At 43.3% G+C, this 19,140-nt stretch overlaps 1 protein-coding gene across 1 annotated transcript in view; it reads left to right on the top strand.

Annotated features, from left to right (window-relative positions):
* The first annotated feature begins 292 nt into the window (after positions 1 to 292).
* The window catches only part of xkr7 (XK, Kell blood group complex subunit-related family, member 7), a 70,658-nt gene continuing 51,810 nt past the window's right edge, over positions 293 to 19,140 (top strand). The window contains exon 1 of the mRNA XM_034295738.1: positions 293 to 1,183. Coding sequence (XP_034151629.1) covers positions 561 to 1,183 — 623 coding nt within the window. The 5' untranslated portion in view covers positions 293 to 560. The remainder of the gene's footprint in view (positions 1,184 to 19,140) is intronic.

Here is a 19,140-nt window from a genome sequence, read left to right as displayed (position 1 = left end):
GTAGGCCAATTGTCCTTCGGGCTATGATTTCGCAAACATAAAATGATTTAATTGGCTGTCTGAATGATTACCAACGACTGGATCTTAGAGTGCAATCATTGTAGTCGGTTAAACCAGGAGTCCAGCCCCACAAACAAACCCTGAATTTCTTGCAATACAATGTGCTTGGTGTGTATTGATTATCCGATTAATGCGCGGTATTTATATGACGTAATTAGCCCACACAGCTTTCGCTGTACGGCGCCTCTGCCCAGTCTTGCCTAGCAGTATCGATTTATTGGATGGCAAAAAAGGATCATCCTCCGCATTTAGGAAAAAAATAACGATTGGCAATCCGTGTGTTATTCACTTAGTTTAAAACAAGACCACTAAAACAACGCGTGCCACACAATATCTAGTGAAACGACAAGATTTGCCTGCCTGAGTTCTCTCTCTCTCCTTTCTCTATCGCTTTATGTCTCTTTCCCACACGCTCTCTCCTTCTGTCACATACCGACAGCCCCCTCTCACTCTCTCCGGTTCTCCCTTTCCCTTCCCTCACTCGCTTTCCTAGAACAAACATGGCTGCTAAATCGGACGGAGCAGCCGTGTCTTTGCAGAGTGACGAGAACCCCGTAACACCACCGCCACCGTTAAGATGTCTGGGTACACCCGAGCACGACCTAGGCGCCTCTCCGTACCGCTACGCCTCCAAACCCTACTCGCTCCTGGACTGCTGCTGGGTGCTGTGCGCCTTGCTTGTTTTCTTCTCGGACGGGGCCACCGACCTGTGGCTTGCCGCGGATTACTACCTGAGGCGGGACTACTGGTGGTTCGGGCTGACGCTGGTCTTCGTGGTGGTTCCCTCCGCCGTGGTTCAGGTGTTGAGTTTCAGGTGGTTCGTCTACGACTACTCTGACATCAGCGGCAGCAGCAGCGGGGCCGTCGCAGCAGTGAGTGCGGCCGCGGCAGCCGCGGCGTCTTCCTCCAGGGGAGGCGAGTGCAATTTCAGCACCAAGGGCAGCGCGAACATCTACGAACAACGCGGCGGCAATGCTGCTACCGCTGCCGCGGTTGGATGCTCGTCCGCGGGGCAGGCTGCGGCCGGGTCTGGGACTGGGAGGGGCACCCGGAGGTGTTGCAGGGTGTGCATGTGGCTGTTCCAGACTGTCCTTCACATCCTACAACTGGGCCAGGTCTGGAGGTAAGATAAAGCCCACATATAATACAAAGCGGCTGCATAGTGGCCACCTGGGTAGAGGGAGGTGATCAATAGCTTATGAGACACATGTGTGAGTTGAGCGTGCATGTTGGCAGACAGCCAGCGGTGCTCTGCGCTCTGGGTTGGCTCCCAAATGGGACATGACTGGCAACAACTGACAGCTAGTCCACTGATCAGTCGGTGGTGGAGAAGATGGTTTAGACAAGTTATTTTCTAAACTTGGTCTCAATGTGGGCGCCTTTGATTTTTCCCTAGTCAACCGCTGATTCAGATGATGAAGCCATCGCCAGTCTAAGAACGGCGGTATAAGGCAAATATCAAACCTCACACTACATGCGGAGTTCCCCGGACAGCGTTTCTGAAACTCTAGTTTAGCCTATGACCTCATTGACATACATATTTTGCTGAAGCCGTCAGGTTCGGTTCTAGATGGTTATCAGTAATCTTTTGTTAGGATGTTAGCATTTTTAGGGACGTCTGAGACACAGTGGGACGGCAAGCACCAAATCTACTGCAAACGTCATCGCGGGAAATTTGGTTTCATGTTCGAGTATCAGAGTTGGCTCGTCATAAGCTCTCCAACGAAACGTCTCACAAAGTAGGCTAGACGGGTAGAGAGCTAAGTAGCCCACACAATTTCGCTTGTCCGTTTCGTTGCTGTTTTCGGGAAAAGATTTTACACTTTCGATGGAGGAATATTAAGTTGTTGTGGGTAAGGGACCGTCTTAAAAATTCAAATTTCTCACCAGATTTACAATTATAAAATGTTATACATTTTGTTTTTCCAAATAATATAAAAAAAAAAACAAATAGATTATATTATGGAAAATAATAATAAAAAAATTAGTGTAGCACTAAAACAACTTGTACTTGATCAATGACCTTACTTGTCCAAAGTACACATACATTTCCTCTGAATGGTACACAAATAATAAGCTTGTAGCTTTGAGAGTAGCTTTGAGTTAAATGAACATACCACACCTGTTAGTAGACCTGCAGCTCATATGGTAGTAAGCTTTTAGACATAGTTGTATGGAACAGAGGAAATGTAAAATGACAAATCAAATGTGTATACTCGAAACAAGAAGGGCATTGACAAAAAGTGGTTTTACAACTATATTTCATCTAATCTATGAAAAAATAAAGGAAATATTTTGCTAAATATCAGATTATGAATTAGTTAACAGCTTTAACAACAGAAATATATTCAGAATATATTTTATTGCATAAGCATACAGAAACGTGTCTGTACATATATTTCTCCTTTGGATGGGGAAGGTGTTAAAAGGTACACACAAAATATTATTTATTTTGCTAATACGCAAACAGCAGTCTTGCACTTTCATGACGGTCCCTAAACCACCGACGTGCCAGAAACCAGCATACCGTAACCTTTTGCGCTCTGCAAAATGACATATTCAATCGTTGATTAAATCAAATGGTAATTTTAAACACCTCACTGTAGTCTTTATTGGACTTTTCTTTGCAAGAGCTATTGAGGAGCAACCTCCGTATATCAAACGTGAAACTAAATTCAGTCCAGTGCAACCATTACGGTCAAGTTCGTGAATGCACGCACGCGGTCTTGTTTGTGAAAGAGAGCGGTGAAAGAAGAAACGTGTCATTATGGCAGAAAGAGACAGCACAGTATTAGGCAATACTGAAAGGGTTTTGTCGACCCAAAGGCTGTCTCTGCCCGTTGCCCTTTCTCTGCCTGGTAGGGTGGCTGGGATGACATTCTGCTGTCGGCCGAGTGATGTAGCATCCAATGTCTCGCTCTTTTGACGTGCGCGTGTGTGTGTGTTCCTGGTATACATTTTTATTTTATTTTTGCTTTGGTTTGGTTCATGATAGTAGGCCTATGAAGATTTTCTTTAGATTTGCCGTAACTTTTTACCAGAAAATTGCACCATGATTATGAAACAGACGTTAGTATTTAGGACCTGTCTATTAGAGAACTTAAGAACACTCATTGATAAATGGAACCAAATAATAACTCCACCCCCGTCATACATATTGAATGTACTGTAAGTAGACAAAGCCTATACAACCTCTTTGGCCACATATTTCCTGCAGTCTGGTCAATTCAGAATTAGCTGAGTAGTCTTTTAACCCCAGGCCTGGGGTCCTGGTCAATAAATGCATCAGTGTGAGTGTCAGTCCATTGTGTGTGTGTGTGTGTGTGTGTGTGTGTGTGAGAATGTTTGTTTTTCTATACTGTGCCCTTAGTGTGTGTGTGTGTGTGTGTGTGTGTTTGTGTGTTCAGTGTGTCTCATAATGTGTCGTCAGTGTTTGGCTTTGATTTTTGTCTTTATTGTGTGTCTTTAATGTGTATCTTTAGTGTGTGTCTGTATTGTGTCTTAAATGTGTGTGTCTTTAGTGTTTATATGCTTTAGTGTGTCTTTAATGTTTGTCTTGAATCTACAGTGGGGAGAACAAGTATTTGATACACTGCTGATTTTGCAGGTTTTCCTACTAACAAAGCTTTGTAGAGGTCTGTAATTTTTTATCATAGGTACACTTGAACTGTGAGAGACTGAATCTAAAAAAAAATCCAGAAAATCACATTGTATGATTTTTAAATCATTAATTTGTATTTTATTGCATGACATAAGTATTTGATCACCTACCAAACAGTAAGAATCCTGTCTCTCACAGACCTGTTTGTTTTTTCTTTAAGAAGCCCTCTGGTTCTCCACTCACTACCTGTATTAACTGCACCTGTTTGAACTCGTTACCTGTGTAAAAGACACCTGTCCACACACTCAATCAAACAGACTCCAACCTCTCCACAATGGCCAAGACCAGAGAGCTGTGTAAGGACATCAGGGTTAAAATTGTAGACCTGCTCAAGGTTGGGATGGGCTACAGGACAATAGGCAAGCAGCTTGGTGAGAAGGCAACAACTGTTGGCGCAATTATTAGAAAATGGAAGAAGTTCAAGATGACGGTCAATCTCCCTCTGTCTGGTGCTCCATGCAAGATCTCACCTCGTGGGGCATCAATGATCATGAGGAAGGTGAGGGATCAGCCCAGAACTACACGGCAGGACCTGGTCAATGACCTGAAGAGACCCGGGACCAAAGTCTCAAAGAAAACCATTAGTAACACATTACGCTGTCATGGATTAAAATCCTGCAACGCACGCAAGGTCCCCCTGCTCAAGCCAGCACATATCCAGGCCTGTCTGAAGTTTGCCAATGATCTGGATGATCCAGAGGTGGAATGGGAGAAGGTCATGTTGTCTGATGAGACAAAAATAGAGCTTTTTGGTCTAAACTCCACTCGCTGTGTTTGGAGGAAGAAGAAGGATGAGTACAACCCCAAGAACACCATCTGAACCGTGAAGCATGGAGGTGGAAACATCATTCTTTGGGGATGCTTCTCTGCAAAGGGGACAGGACGACTGCACCGTATTGAGGGGAGGATGGATGGGGCCATGTATCGTGAGATCTTGGCCAACAACCTCCTTCCCTCAGTAAGAGCATTGAAGATGGGTCGTGGTTGGGTCTTCCAGCATGACAACGGCCCGAAACACACAGCCAGGGCAACTAAGGAGTGGCTCCGTAAGAAGCATCTCAAGGTCCTGGAGTGGCCTAGCCAGCCTCCAGACCTGAACCCATTAGAAAATCTTTGGAGGGAGCTGAAAGTCCGTATTGCCCAGCGAAAGCCCCGAAACCTGAAAGATCTAGAGAAGGTCTGTATAGAGGAGTGGGCCAAAATCCCTGGTCAAGAACTCCAGGAATGTATGATCTCTGTAATTGCAAACAAAGGTTTCTGTACCAAATATTAAGTTTTGCTTTTCTGATGTATGAAATACTTATGTCATGCAATAAAATGCTAATCAATTACTAAAATATAATTCAGTGTGTTTTTGTGGATTTTTGTTTTAGATTCCGTCACTCCCAGTTTAAGAGTACCTATGATAAAAATGACAGACTTCTACATGCTTTGTAAGTGGGAAAACCTGCAAAATCGGCAGTGTTTCAAGTACTTGTTCTCCCCACTGTACTTGTCTTTAGTGCTTATATTTTCTCTGAAAAGCCCATTCCAACATCTTATATGTCATTACTATCTTGACTCTAGAATCTTGTAAGCAATTCCAACTGTATGTGTGTGTGTGTGTGTGTGTGCATGTATGTTGCATTGATCCATATTGAGGAGACTTTGTCATGTCCCAAGTGACCTGGAACGATATAAGATCAGGCACTTTTACTGTAATGCTTCATGTGTGTCCAGAGCTCTCTCCCACAATGCCTCTGTCTCTCTGTTTCAGTCTAATGTCGGACTTCAGCGTTACGTGTGAATGACTTCCCCTTTATTTAAATCCACTCACAAAATCTCCCCTAGTGGCTGGTTTGTATATTGGCATTTTCCGTACCTAAATAATTGTCTGGTCTGAACTCCATGTGAAGGAGCTCGATCCTAAAATCCAGTGCTTGACTCGAACGGTCCGAAACACCGTTCCAGTTCTTCTAATTTTAGGCAAACAATGTTCCGGTTCCTTTTTTGGGCAAAAGAGCAAGCCTTATTGGAACACACTTTATTAACACATACATTCTGATGAACATAATCCAATATGCGATTTGGCAGTTCCTGTACTCATTTTAGCCAAGCGCTGCTGTTATCTGAGACGTTTGCAGTAATATTGCTGGCACCTTTGAGCAAAATACGTATACAAAATCTGTATCAATGAAGAGCATTGACAATAAGCTGTTCTGTATTTTAGTGAAAATTATTTGCACACTTGTTTTTGAGTGACCCTCTCCTTGTACAGATGTCTTCCGGTTTTCTGGTTTAATGAGAGACACATTGGAAAGGTACAATAATGGTCATCTGGAAAGGTACTATCATGGTCATCTGGAAAGGTACTATCATGGTCACCTGGAAAGGTACTATCATGGTCATCTGGAAAGGTACTATCATGGTCATCTGGAAAGGTACTATCATGGTCATCTGGAAAGGTAATATCATGGTCATATGGAAAGGTAATATCATGGTCATCTGGAAAGGTAATATCATGGTCATATGGAAAGGTACAATCATGGTCATCTGGAAAGGTACTATCATGGTCATATGGAAAGGTAATATCATGGTCATCTGGAAAGGTACAATCATGGTCATCTGGAAAGGTACTATCATGGTCACCTGGAAAGGTACTATCATGGTCATCTGGAAAGGTACTATCATGGTCATCTGGAAAGGTAATATCATGGTCATATGGAAAGGTAATATCATGGTCATCTGGAAAGGTAATATCATGGTCATATGGAAAGGTAATATCATGGTCATCTGGAAAGGTAATATCATGGTCATATGGAAAGGTAATATCATGGTCATCTGGAAAGGTACAATCATGGTCACCTGGAAAGGTAATATCATGGTCATCTGGAAAGGTAATATCATGGTCATCTGGAAAGGTACTATCATGGTCACCTGGAAAGGTACTATCATGGTCATCTGGAAAGGTAATATCATGGTCATCTGGAAAGGTACTATCATGGTCACCTGGAAAGGTAATATCATGGTCATATGGAAAGGTACTATCATGGTCATATGGAAAGGTAATATCATGGTCATATGGAAAGGTACTATCATGGTCACCTGGAAAGGTACTATCATGGTCATATGGAAAGTGTTGTTGTTTCCACTGTTGTTGTAGTTATATGTAATATACATTTTTAAGTCATAGTAATTTCAAGTCCACATTTAATGTGTAGAGGCCAAATAACAAAAGAAAAATTTCTTCACTCCCCCAGTATTTACAGAGGTACTGTAAGTGTAGGTAGATTTAGCAATGGGAAGAATGGAAACCATCTGGATATACCATAATAGTGTTTCACTCACTCACACACACACACACACACACACACACACACACACTCTCAAACAAACACACACACACACACACACACACTCTCTCTCTCTGACTGCTGTTGGCTGCTGAATTATTAACACCAGGCCTTGAGGAATCTGCCGCTCAGCGATTGGGTGTGTGTGTACGTGTGTGTGTGTGTGTGTGTGTGTGGGGTGGGAGAGCTGTCATCTGATTCCTGCCTCTCAATTTCCCTTCTTTCTCTTTCTCATTTGTCCTGAGAGATTTGTATGGCTGTCTGTCCAACTGTCCATATTTTGGTCTGTCCTTTTCCATGTCTGTCGGTCCTCCTGTCCATTACCATGTCTGTCTGTCCATCAGCCTCTGTCTGTCTGTTCAGTGGAGGACATTCTCCCTGTCTGTCTGTTTGTCTGTCTGTTCAGTGGTGGACAGTCTCCCTGTCTGTCTCCCTGTCTGTTCAGTGGTGGACAGTCTCCCTGTCTGTCTGTCTGTTCAGTGATGGACATTCTCCCTGTCTGTCTGTCTGTCTGTTCAGTGGTGGACATTCTCCCTGTCTGTCTGCCTGTCTGTCTGCCTGTCTGTCTGCATGTCTGTCTGTCTGTTACTGTCTAGGGATCTCTCTGTCTTTTGATCTCTCAATATGTCTTTCACACCGTCTGTTTTTCTGTTGTCTGCCTGTCTCACTGCCTGCCAGTCTGCCTGTCTATCAGTCTGCCTGTCTCACTGCCTGCCAGCCTGCCTGTCTATCAGTCTGCCTGTCAAAGTGCCTGCCAGTCTGCCTGTCTATCAGTCTGCCTGTCTCACTGCCTGCCAGCCTGCCTGTCTATCAGTCTGCCTGTCTCACTGCCTGCCAGCCTGCCTGTCTATCAGTCTGTCTTTCTATCTCTCAAATGTCCCTTGACCCCCTCTCTCTCTCCTTCTCTATCAATCTCTCTCCTCTCTCATTCTTTCGTGCATCAATTCCCTTTCTATTACATATTGTAATTGTGTATGGTGAGTGTGTGTGGTTGTATGTGTGCCTGGGTTTGTGCATGTGTCTGTGTGTGGTTGTGTGTCCCCTGCTACAGATTGAGAGAAGCATGCTTTACAATACATGTACATCCTCTTCAGATTGAGAGAAGCGTGATTTTCAGTACATCCTCTGTCACAAGGTTGAATTGTTCATTTTAGTCCTTTAGCAGATACTCTTGTCCAGAGGGACGATCTCAAGCAATTAGCATTAAGTGCCTTGCTCAGTGGCAGTATTACACATTTACTGCTCCTTGATTGGTTAGGGCAGTTTTTCTGCCCTTCTTTAGTGTCTCCTCCGAACACTCGAAGAACTGAAGTACACACACAGACACACACACACAGACACACACACACACAAATGTGCACCCACACATTCACACACACAAAGACACACACACACACTGTTTTGACTGATGCTATTACAAAGACTCCATCAAAAATTCAATTTCTCTCTCCCCCTCTCTTTTTAAAAAGAATGTTCCTTCCAGTCCAATTCATATGCTCTTTTGTTACACCCAATCTCATGTCGTTCCCAGACACAAGCACAGATGGCCTAGTGGAATAGTTTCTCATACTTGGTGCTTTTCTCATGCTTTTGAAAAATCCCCTGCAAAATTGGTACTGGATTAACTGGTACGCATTTGGTCTATCAACCAATCATCTCACACAACATGTTCTGCCACGTTTCTTAAGGACCAATCAGTGTGTGGTAACTTTGTTCTGGAACAGTTGTCTAGAAACTGCAAGGCAACTGGCATCTGCTTTATTTAAACATGTTCATTGTGATGAACTAATGTTGGTACAGTGGTTAGTTGTGGAAAGGTTGCAGAGTGGTTTGAGCCTGACCAGGCACGCCTCACTCTGTCTCACACAAAAACACACAAACATTTGCAGTGACAGACACACTAACATAGATGAACAATGAGACACGCATAACAGAACACTCACACCCATTAATTGAGACTAACACAGTACACAAACATGAATCGGCCGGCACACACACACACACACACACACACATATTGTTCTGACTGATGCTGTCACAAGGAATCAATCAGAAATGCCATTTCTCTCTTCCACTCTCTCCTCTTGCCATCTCGTCTTTCAAAGAAACAATGTTCCTTCCAGTTGAATTCTATGGAGACAGATTGTTGTTCTGTTTTAAATATACACACACACACACACACACACACACATTCAGAGTATTAGTCATACCACATAGGGTGACAGGGAGTTAAAAGCAAGGGTTAGGGTTTAGGGGCAGGTTTATGGTTTATGGGGGCAGGGTTAAAGGTCAGGGTTGAGTTTAACAGACAGGGATAGGGTTTAGGGGCAGGGTTATGGTTTAACACGAATCGCCAGGCCTTTATGACCCCTTCAGTAACCGCCAGAGCTGAACGATGTTTGGCGTCATCAGCATACGAATCGTCCCTATTAGCATGGACCTTCTCCTCCACAGCATCACCATCCAGCCAGAGCATCAGTTCATCTACTGGGTGATTATCAATCTATATAGAATAGTCTAAAAAACAATGAATTACAGAATTTGTTTGTGTTAAATGGTTAAGAAAATTCAATAATGCGTTTGCATTGAAGGTCTCATCATACTAAAAAACCCACCTGACTCACCCGAACACGGCGCACTCCTTAGATCAGTCACCTGAATTCTGAAGAGCTGTGTATGCACTCCTGCCCCTAGTCACCACACTATATATTTCAGTTTAGTCCCCCTGTTTGTTTGCGAGGTATTGCCAGTTTATCTGCATTCTGGGCGTTTGAAGTAGTTTTCTATATTTGATTTTTCTGGTTATGAGCTTCACCTTGTCTAATTTGTGACATTGTCTCCTGCCTGCCCCTTTCGTACTGTTGCTCTCTGTGGGCTGTCTGCCTGTGTTCTTTGATTCCTGCCGCCTGTCTCTTGACTTCAACTCCTGCCCTGCATTCTGTACCTTGGTTTAAAAAATGGCGCGTCTGTGCTTAGCGCCGACTTCCCTACTCTGTATTCATTACAAGAGGCAGGTTTAGGGTTAAGAGGCAGGTTTAGGGTTTTCTCTTTGTTTGTTAACACTCCACTTGTCTTCTGTGGCATTGTGTGTCTCGATGTCTCTTTCCCTCAAATTCTAATGAATTCAAATTCAGTCGGCTTCAGTGTCCTGAATGACTAATCAGTTTGTACACATAAAACCTGAAACTGCATTGAAAACAACAGTGGGAATAGTAGATATACAACAACAATAAGAATAGCAGATATAAGAATCTCTACACTCTCCTCTCTCTCCTCCTTCACTTTTTCGCTTATTCTTTGTCTAACTCTCCTTCCCTTTCCCTTCTCCTATCTCCCTCTCTCTCCTCATTTTCTCTCCACTCTCAAATTCAAATTTATTCAAATTGAAAATGCTTTAATGGCATCCATGACTCTTTACTGTTCCCAAAAGTGAACGACTAAAAATGAAAACAGCAGCGACATCAAGAGTTGTAGATATAAAAGAAAGCTTAAAAACTGTAGATTTAGGAATCTCAACTTTCACTCCACCCCCCCCCCCACTCGCTTTCAGCGCACAGTTTCTCTTGTAGATGTATTTCTGTTCCAGCACTGACTGTGTTCTGTATCAATGGAATGGCGCTTGATTAGTTGGGAGAAGCTTGTAATGCAAGACGGTATCAAACAGGGGACCCTGTTACATGTGTTGTGAATTCAGATCCCGCTGAGAACTTTTAAGAGGTTGGTCACAGTTTTCCTGGAGCACACTGATCACTGAGATTTACGAGACACGTTCAACGCGATTCCCTAGTCTCAGTTTTGGCGTACGACTTGAGATGGCACAGTGTGATAGAATATTTATGGATTTCTCTGGTGTGAACTAGGGGCTGTAGTTCAAGAGTCCAGCTGTCCACAGATTGTCTGTCATCTTCCGGCTGAAATGTCAATCATTGTTCAATACATTTTTCCTGCAAGCATCTTTCTCATAACTGAGTATTGAATATATTTTTCTGTTGAGCTCTGACACAGGCAGTAGCATTTTAAAACACAGGACACAGCAAAATAAAAACACATATTTCAGAGTTACAATAGAGCTGGTGTATAGGGGGTGTTTAAAACAGCAACATAAAAACACACCTTTGAGAGTTACAATAGAGATGGTGTATAGGGGGTGTTTAAAACAGCAACATAAAAACACACCTTTGAGAGTTACAATAGAGATGGTGTATAGGGGGTGTTTAAAACAGCAACATAAAAACACACCTTTGAGAGTTACAATAGAGATGGTGTATAGGGGGTGTTTAAAACAGCAACATAAAAACACACCTTTGAGAGTTACAATAGAGCTGGTGTATAGGGGGTGTTTAAAACAGCAAAATAAAAACACACCTTTGAGAGTTACAATTAAAAACTAGACGCTGTTCTGGTATTTGGTATAGATTAAATATATTATGTTAGCCTGTAATGTCCACGATTCACTTATATGAATAAAGGGCCTGAAATATGCTCTCTACTGCTCTGACCAGTGGGTCTGCCGTTCACTTAAGGAAGGCCATCCTTCTAACCGATATAAGGTACTGATGGAACTGAGGCATACAAGTTATGATAGCTGTCTTTCTGCATAAATCATTTGGTTGTTAACTTGAATGAATCTCTGGAGGCAGTGCTACATTGGATTTGAAAGAGAAACCTAGTTAAAACTCAGTGTAAATGATAAACAGTCAATTGTCTCATTTCAGAAGCAGCGAACAGATAACCTTCAAAGACACGCCTGTGTTTTTTTTTAAACTCTCCAAACACACAATATGGTTATTTAGAACAGTTTATTGCTAATCATATAGTATTCGACCTGTACAATACAGACCGATGCGGAAGACTGGCAGGTTTCACAAATAGGAGCCAAGTCAGACAAACCAACAGCATCACCAACCGGCCTGACCAATGACCAGATTCTAATGGGGGAGCGCATGTATTGTGGTGCAGTTGTGCTCAAACATGTGTATACCCTTGGAGAATTGGTAATATACAGCTCCGGAAAAAATTAAGAGACCACTGCACCTTTTTCTTTCCTTTCCAAAAAAGTTGAAAATGATGGTTTTGAGTGAGGAAAAGAAGGGTTAAGATTAAGAGACCACTGCAAATTCAACGCTTGAACCAATTGGTTAAACACAGCCACCAGGTGCTTAAATGTAGACACACCAATCAGGTTTGAGCACCATAAAAAGGCAACAGGTAAGTTCACCTGCCTTCAAATAAAATGGACGGTGTCAGAGGAAGAGGGAGAGTGTGGGTGAGAGGGTTAATCCAGAGAGAACAAGGTGGATGAAGAGGAAGAGGGAGACCTGGAGGAGGGGCAGGACATGCACAAAGAAGAAGACAACCAAATCTGTGTAACGAAATTCATGCTACAATTGTGGACCATGTAATAAACCACGGACTAACACTGAGGGAGACTGGACTGAGAGTACAGACTAACACTGAGAGAGACTGGGCTGAGAGTACAGACTCACACTGAGGGAGGCTGGACTGAGAGTACAGACTAACAACTGAGGGAGACTGGACTGAGAGTACAGTCTAACACTGAGGGAGACTGGACTGAGAGTACAGACTGACACTGAGGGATACTGGACTGAGAATACAGACTGACACTGAGGGAGGCTGGACTGAGAGTACAGACTGACACTGAGGGAGGCTGGACTGAGAGTACAGACTGACACTGAGGGAGGCTGGACTGAGAGTACAGACTGACACTGAGGGAGGCTGGACTGAGAGTACAGACTAACACTGAGGGAGACTGGACTGAGAGTACAGACTAACACTGAGAGAGACTGGGCTGAGAGTACAGACTGACACTGAGGGAGGCTGGACTGAGAGTACAGACTGACACTGAGGGAGACTGGACTGAGAGTACAGACTAACACTGAGAGAGACTGGGCTGAGAGTACAGACTGACACTGAGGGAGACTGGACTGAGAGTACAGACTGACACTGAGGGAGACTGGACTGAGAATACAGACTAACACTGAGGGAGGCTGGACTGAGAGTACAGACTGACACTGAGGGAGGCTGGACTGAGAGTACAGACTGACACTGAGGGAGACTGGACTGAGAGTACAGACTGACACTGAGGGAGGCTGGACTGAGAATACAGACTGACACTGAGGGAGGCTGGACTGAGAATACAGACTGACACTGAGGGAGACTGGACTGAGAGTACAGACTGACACTGAGGGAGACTGGACTGAGAGTACAGACTGACACTGAGGGAGACTGGACTGAGAGTACAGACTGACACTGAGGGAGGCTGGACTGAGAATACAGACTGACACTGAGGGAGACTGGACTGAGAGTACAGACTAACACTGAGGGAGACTGGACTGAGAGTACAGACTGACACTGAGGGAGGCTGGACTGAGAGTACAGACTGACACTGAGGGAGGCTGGACTGAGAGTACAGACTGACACTGAGGGAGGCTGGACTGAGAGTACAGACTAACACTGAGGGAGACTGGACTGAGAGTACAGACTAACACTGAGAGAGACTGGGCTGAGAGTACAGACTAACACTGAGAGAGACTGGGCTGAGAGTACAGACTGACACTGAGGGAGGCTGGACTGAGAGTACAGACTGACACTGAGGGAGACTGGACTGAGAGTACAGACTAACACTGAGAGAGACTGGGCTGAGAGTACAGACTGACACTGAGGGAGACTGGACTGAGAGTACAGACTGACACTGAGGGAGACTGGACTGAGAATACAGACTAACACTGAGGGAGGCTGGACTGAGAGTACAGACTGACACTGAGGGAGGCTGGACTGAGAGTACAGACTGACACTGAGGGAGACTGGACTGAGAGTACAGACTGACACTGAGGGAGACTGGACTGAGAGTACAGACTGACACTGAGGGAGGCTGGACTGAGAGTACAGACTGACACTGAGGGAGACTGGGCTGAGAGTACAGACTGACACTGAGGGAGGCTGGACTGAGAGTACAGACTAACACTGAGGGAGGCTGGACTGAGAGTACAGACTGACACTGAGGGAGACTGGACTGAGAGTACAGACTAACACTGAGGGAGACTGGACTGAGAGTACAGACTGACACTGAGGGAGACTGGACTGAGAGTACAGACTAACACTGAGGGAGACTGGACTGAGAGTACAGACTAACCTAAGCAGGTAAACAGCGGCATCAATAGACATTTCGTCAAGAGCACAGGTGAGAAACGTATCTTCTGTCAACAGAAAATCCATATCTTACTGCATGTACTATATCAACAGTTTTGGTATCTGTTCCTGTATCATTTTACAGTAAGCTACATGTATTCTGTTTGGCCAACATAGGACTGAACGTCCAGAATACCAAGGAGGGAGGGGCCCCATATTCACACAGGAGCAAGAGAGAGAGATCATAAACCTCGTTTTGGCCAATAATGCAATCAGACCTGTCCAACAGGTCTCTCTGTCAACAATAGCCTATATCCTTAAAAAACATCCAGTTCTGATGAAACAACTGTATAAAGTGTAATGTGAAAGACATTCAGACAGGCTGAAAGTCCTGCGGTGTGAATATGTGGTGGTACGTTCTGTTCACTGACTGTAGTATTGTGTACTGCACACAACCTTTTTACTGTACATGTAACTTTACTGTATAGCAGACCTACAGTAAATTGATCTACACAATGTGATCTTTTGCTTTATTTCAGAGTTTTGCAAATGGATGCGGAGGAAGTCCCGCATGAGTTTCTATACATTGATGAGGCTGGATTTAACCTGACAACAGTGTGAAGAAGGGGAAGAAACCTGTTGTCAATGTACCAGGGAAACGTGGGGGTAACATTACCCTTTGGGCTGCCATTACACAGAACTGGGTCCTCCACCGCCATGCCAACTTGGGTCCTTACAACACTGACCTCATTCCTAAATTTTTTGTCTGATTACACAATATTATCACAGCAGCAAACCAAAGGGACCAGATGCAATAAATTGTCGTCTGGGACCATGTAGCTTTCCATCGTTCTGCTCTGGTCCACAACTGGTTTCATCAACACCCACAATTTACAGTTCAACACCTTCCACCATCCTCCCCCTTCCTAAACCCCATCGAGGAGTTTATCTCAGAATGGCGGTGGAAGGTTTATGATCTCCGGCCCGATGTCCAGATGGCCCTCATTCAAGCTATGGAGGAAGCATGTGATCAAATTGAAGCAGTATCCATACAAGGGTGGATTCATCACTCCAAAAGATTCTTCCCACGCTGCCTTGCAAATGAAAATATATCCTGTGATGTTGACAAGGCCCTGTGGTCAGATCCAGCTAGGCGGAGAGATGTTTAGATTATGTTTATTTTTTCGGTACTGAACTGGGTATGTAATTTATGATACATTATTACTGTAGGCTTACAGTACAATGGCACGTTCAGTAATACTGTATGAAAACTGGGAAATGTTATGAATGTTTTGTTGTAATGTTCAGTATTGACTGACTTGAGTACATGAAAATAAATAAATATTTTCATTAGTCTGAACAATTGGTGTCATGTGGTGCTGGTGAATACATTTTTCCACTTTCTCTCTGTAAATGCTAAAAGTGTTTTAGGTTGAGCAGAGGAGTGTTTGACTGATTCAAACAGAACCAGACCATATGATGGTTGGGTTTATGTTATGACAACAAAATAAGGTTCTTAAAAGACATTGTATCGTTTTGACAAAAGTGTTACATTTTGCAAATGATCTGAGGTGTTGTGCTACTTTGGTGTAGTGTTGTGCTAATTGTGTGCAGGGGTTTGAAAAACCGGGCCCTGTTTTCAAAATTGTGCTTAAGCAATTTAAAAAAAAACAGTAATAAGTGATTGAACAGTACTGACTGGCATTTGCAAGGCTTTGGATATTGTCACAATTTCTGCCAGGGTATGCATACTAATGAGCACCACTGTAATAGAAGACCTCCTGGCTGAACTCAATCATTTGTCCAGTGTTCTGAATCACTATTCACAGACATGCAGCTTCTCTTAAGTCTTATGGTGTCCTCAGCTCGAAATGCATGACCATTTTTCAATTCAACTGTTTGAAATGCTAAATAATACACATCCGTTATGAATGTCCACACAATTCATTCAGTCTTAGTATTATTTCCCTGGAAGAGCCTTTCGTAAAGCCTGATTTCAGAATCATTGATTTCAGATCCAGACGCACATATGAACTGAATTGTTGTGTCCGTCTGTGTTTAGAGCACTGTTTGTGTTCATACAAGTTCAACTGTCCGTGTGTGAATAGACAAATCAGTAGAACCAGTCAAGACCAGAGTGAGACAATGTGAGCCAATCACAGCCTAATCTCTGCTCTCTTTGTTTCCTCAGCTTCCATTTAGGACTGGTTGTGCGATTGCATTCTAAACCTTTCCTCTAATCCATGACAACAGCCGCCTCTCCTCAACCTTCCTGTCAACTGCCTGTACAAAACAATACTACTCAAAAATGAACGTATCTAATGAACCACCACGATAATCCGTCAGACTAGAGCGCTGATGAACCACTAGACTAGAGATCTAATGATCCACTAGACTAGACCTGTAATGATCCACTAGATTAGCGCTCTAATGGTCCTCATAGCTAGAGTTCTAATGATCCACTAGACTAAAGCACTGATGAACCACTACACTAGAGCTCTAATGAGCCACTGGACTAGAGCTGTAATGATCCACTTCACTAGTGCTGTAATGATCCACTGCTCTAGAGCTTTAATGATCCACTGGACTAGAGCTGTAATGATCCACTACACTATTGCTGTAATAATCCACTACTCTAGAGCTCTAATGATCCACTGGACTAGAGCTCTAATGATCCAGTACAATTGAGCAATTATGAACCCCTAGACTACAGTAAGTCTGGGTTCTAATATTATTGATTTATTTTACCTGGTCAGTATGCTAAGAACACATTTTTATCAGTAACGACCTGGGAGCAAGTAGGATTAACTGTCTTGCTCAGGGTCAGAACAACAAGGTTTTTTGATTAGCCACTACAAATCCCAAGTTAAGCACTGGGTTGGAGATCTTTAAAAATGTAGTCATGAAAGATATTACAATGACAAAAAACTGATTTTACGCTTCAGACTGATTTCTTGCAGTGGGTACAAAACCCACTGAATGTTACTCATTATCTACAATGGGGAGAACAAGTATTTACTACACTGCCAATTTTGCAGGTTTCCCACTTACAAAGCATGTAGAATTCTGTAATGTTTATCATAGGTACTCTTCAACTGTGAAAACAAAAACAAAAATCCAGAAAATCACACTGTATGATTTTTAAGTAATTAATTAGCATTTTATTGCATGACAAGTATTTGATACATCAGAAAACCAGATCTTAATATTTGGTACAGAAACCTTTGTTTGCAATTACAGAGATTCCTGTAGTTTCCTGTAGTTCTTGACCAGGTTTGCACACACTACAGCAGGGATTTTGGCCCATTCCTAAATACTGACCTTCTCCAGATCCTTCAGGTTTCAGGGCTGTCGCTGGGCAATACGGACTTTCAGCTCCCTCCAAAGATTTTCTATTGGGTTCAGGTCTGGAGACTGGCAAGGCCAGTATGGAGCCACTCCTTAGTTGCCCTGGCTGTGTGTTTCGGGTCGTTGTCATGCTGAAAGACCCAGCCACGACCCATCTTCAATGCTCTTACTGAGGGAAGGAGGTTGTTGGCCAAGATCTCGCGATACATGGCCCCATCCATCCTCCCCTCAATACGATGCAGTCGTCCTGTCCCCTTTGCAGAAAAGCATCCCCAAAGAATGATGTTTCCACCTCCATGCTTCACGGTTGGGATGGTGTTCTTGGGGTTGTACTCATCCTTCTTCTTCCTCCAAACACGGCGAGTGGAGCTTAAACCAAAAAGCTCTATTTTGTCTCATCAGACCACATGACCTTCTCCCATTCCTCCTCTGGATCATCCAGATGGTCATTGGAAAACTTCAGACAGGCCTGGACATGCGCTGGCTTGAGCAGGGGGACCTTGCGTGCACTGCAGGATTTTAGTCCATGACGGCGTGGTGTGTTACTAATGGTTTTCTTTGAGACTGTGGTCCCAGCTCTCTTTAGGTCATTGACCAGGTCCTGCCATGTAGTTCTGGGCTGATCCCTCACCTTCCTCATGATCATTGATGCCCCACAAAGTGAGATCTTGCATGGAGCACCGGACAGAGGGAGATTGACCGTCATCTTGAACTTCTTCCATTTTCTAATCATTGCGCCAACAATTGTTGCCTTCTCACCAAGCTGCTTGCCTATTGTCCTGTAGCCCATCCCAGCCTTGTGCAGGTCTACAATTTTATCCCTGATGTCCTTACACAGCTCTCTGGTATTGGCCATTGTGGAGAGGTTGGAGTCTGTTTGATTGAGTGTGTGGACAGGTGTCTTTTATACAGGTAACAAGTTCAAACAGGTGCAGTTAATACAGGTAATGAGTGGAGAACAGGAGGGCTTCTTAAAGAAAAAATGAACAGGTCTGTGAGAGTCTGGATTCTTACTGGATTGTAGGTGATCAAATACCTATGTCATGCAATAAAATACAAATTAATTATTTAAAAATCATACAATGTGATTTTCTAGATTTTTTTGTGTACATATGATAAAAATTACAGACCTCTACATGCTTTGTAAGTGGGAAAAACTGCAAAATTGGCAGTGTATCAAATACTTGTTCTCCCCACTGTATGAATTATTTTCCATTTGCTTTGGCATTGTAAAGAAATGTTTCTCATGCCTTTAAATCAAAATTAAATTAAACTGAGAGGTCTAAAGAGGCGAGAGGGGGAAGGAAAGACACGAGTGAGGAATCCTGGCAGACACCAGCAAACCACATTATTTTTAAATGAATTGAACTGTTTATTTCTGAATCCATTAATTTAATAATCTTCAGTCGCCCTGTGAGCGTTTACAGATTGTTTGTGTCTTTGTGGTTTTGCTGGTTCCCTTCTCATACTATTTATTTCCTATAAAAGCTCAGTACACAAACACAGACAAACACACACACGCACACAAGAACAAAATTCTCTCTGTTGTTGATTCAATTCACGTTCAAGAGGATTCATGGGAAACATGTT

The sequence above is a fragment of the Esox lucius genome, chromosome 12, assembly GCF_011004845.1.
Source record: "Esox lucius isolate fEsoLuc1 chromosome 12, fEsoLuc1.pri, whole genome shotgun sequence".
In the NCBI taxonomy this organism is placed as follows: Eukaryota; Metazoa; Chordata; class Actinopteri; order Esociformes; family Esocidae; genus Esox; species Esox lucius.
This window is presented reverse-complemented; position numbering and strand designations above follow the sequence as displayed.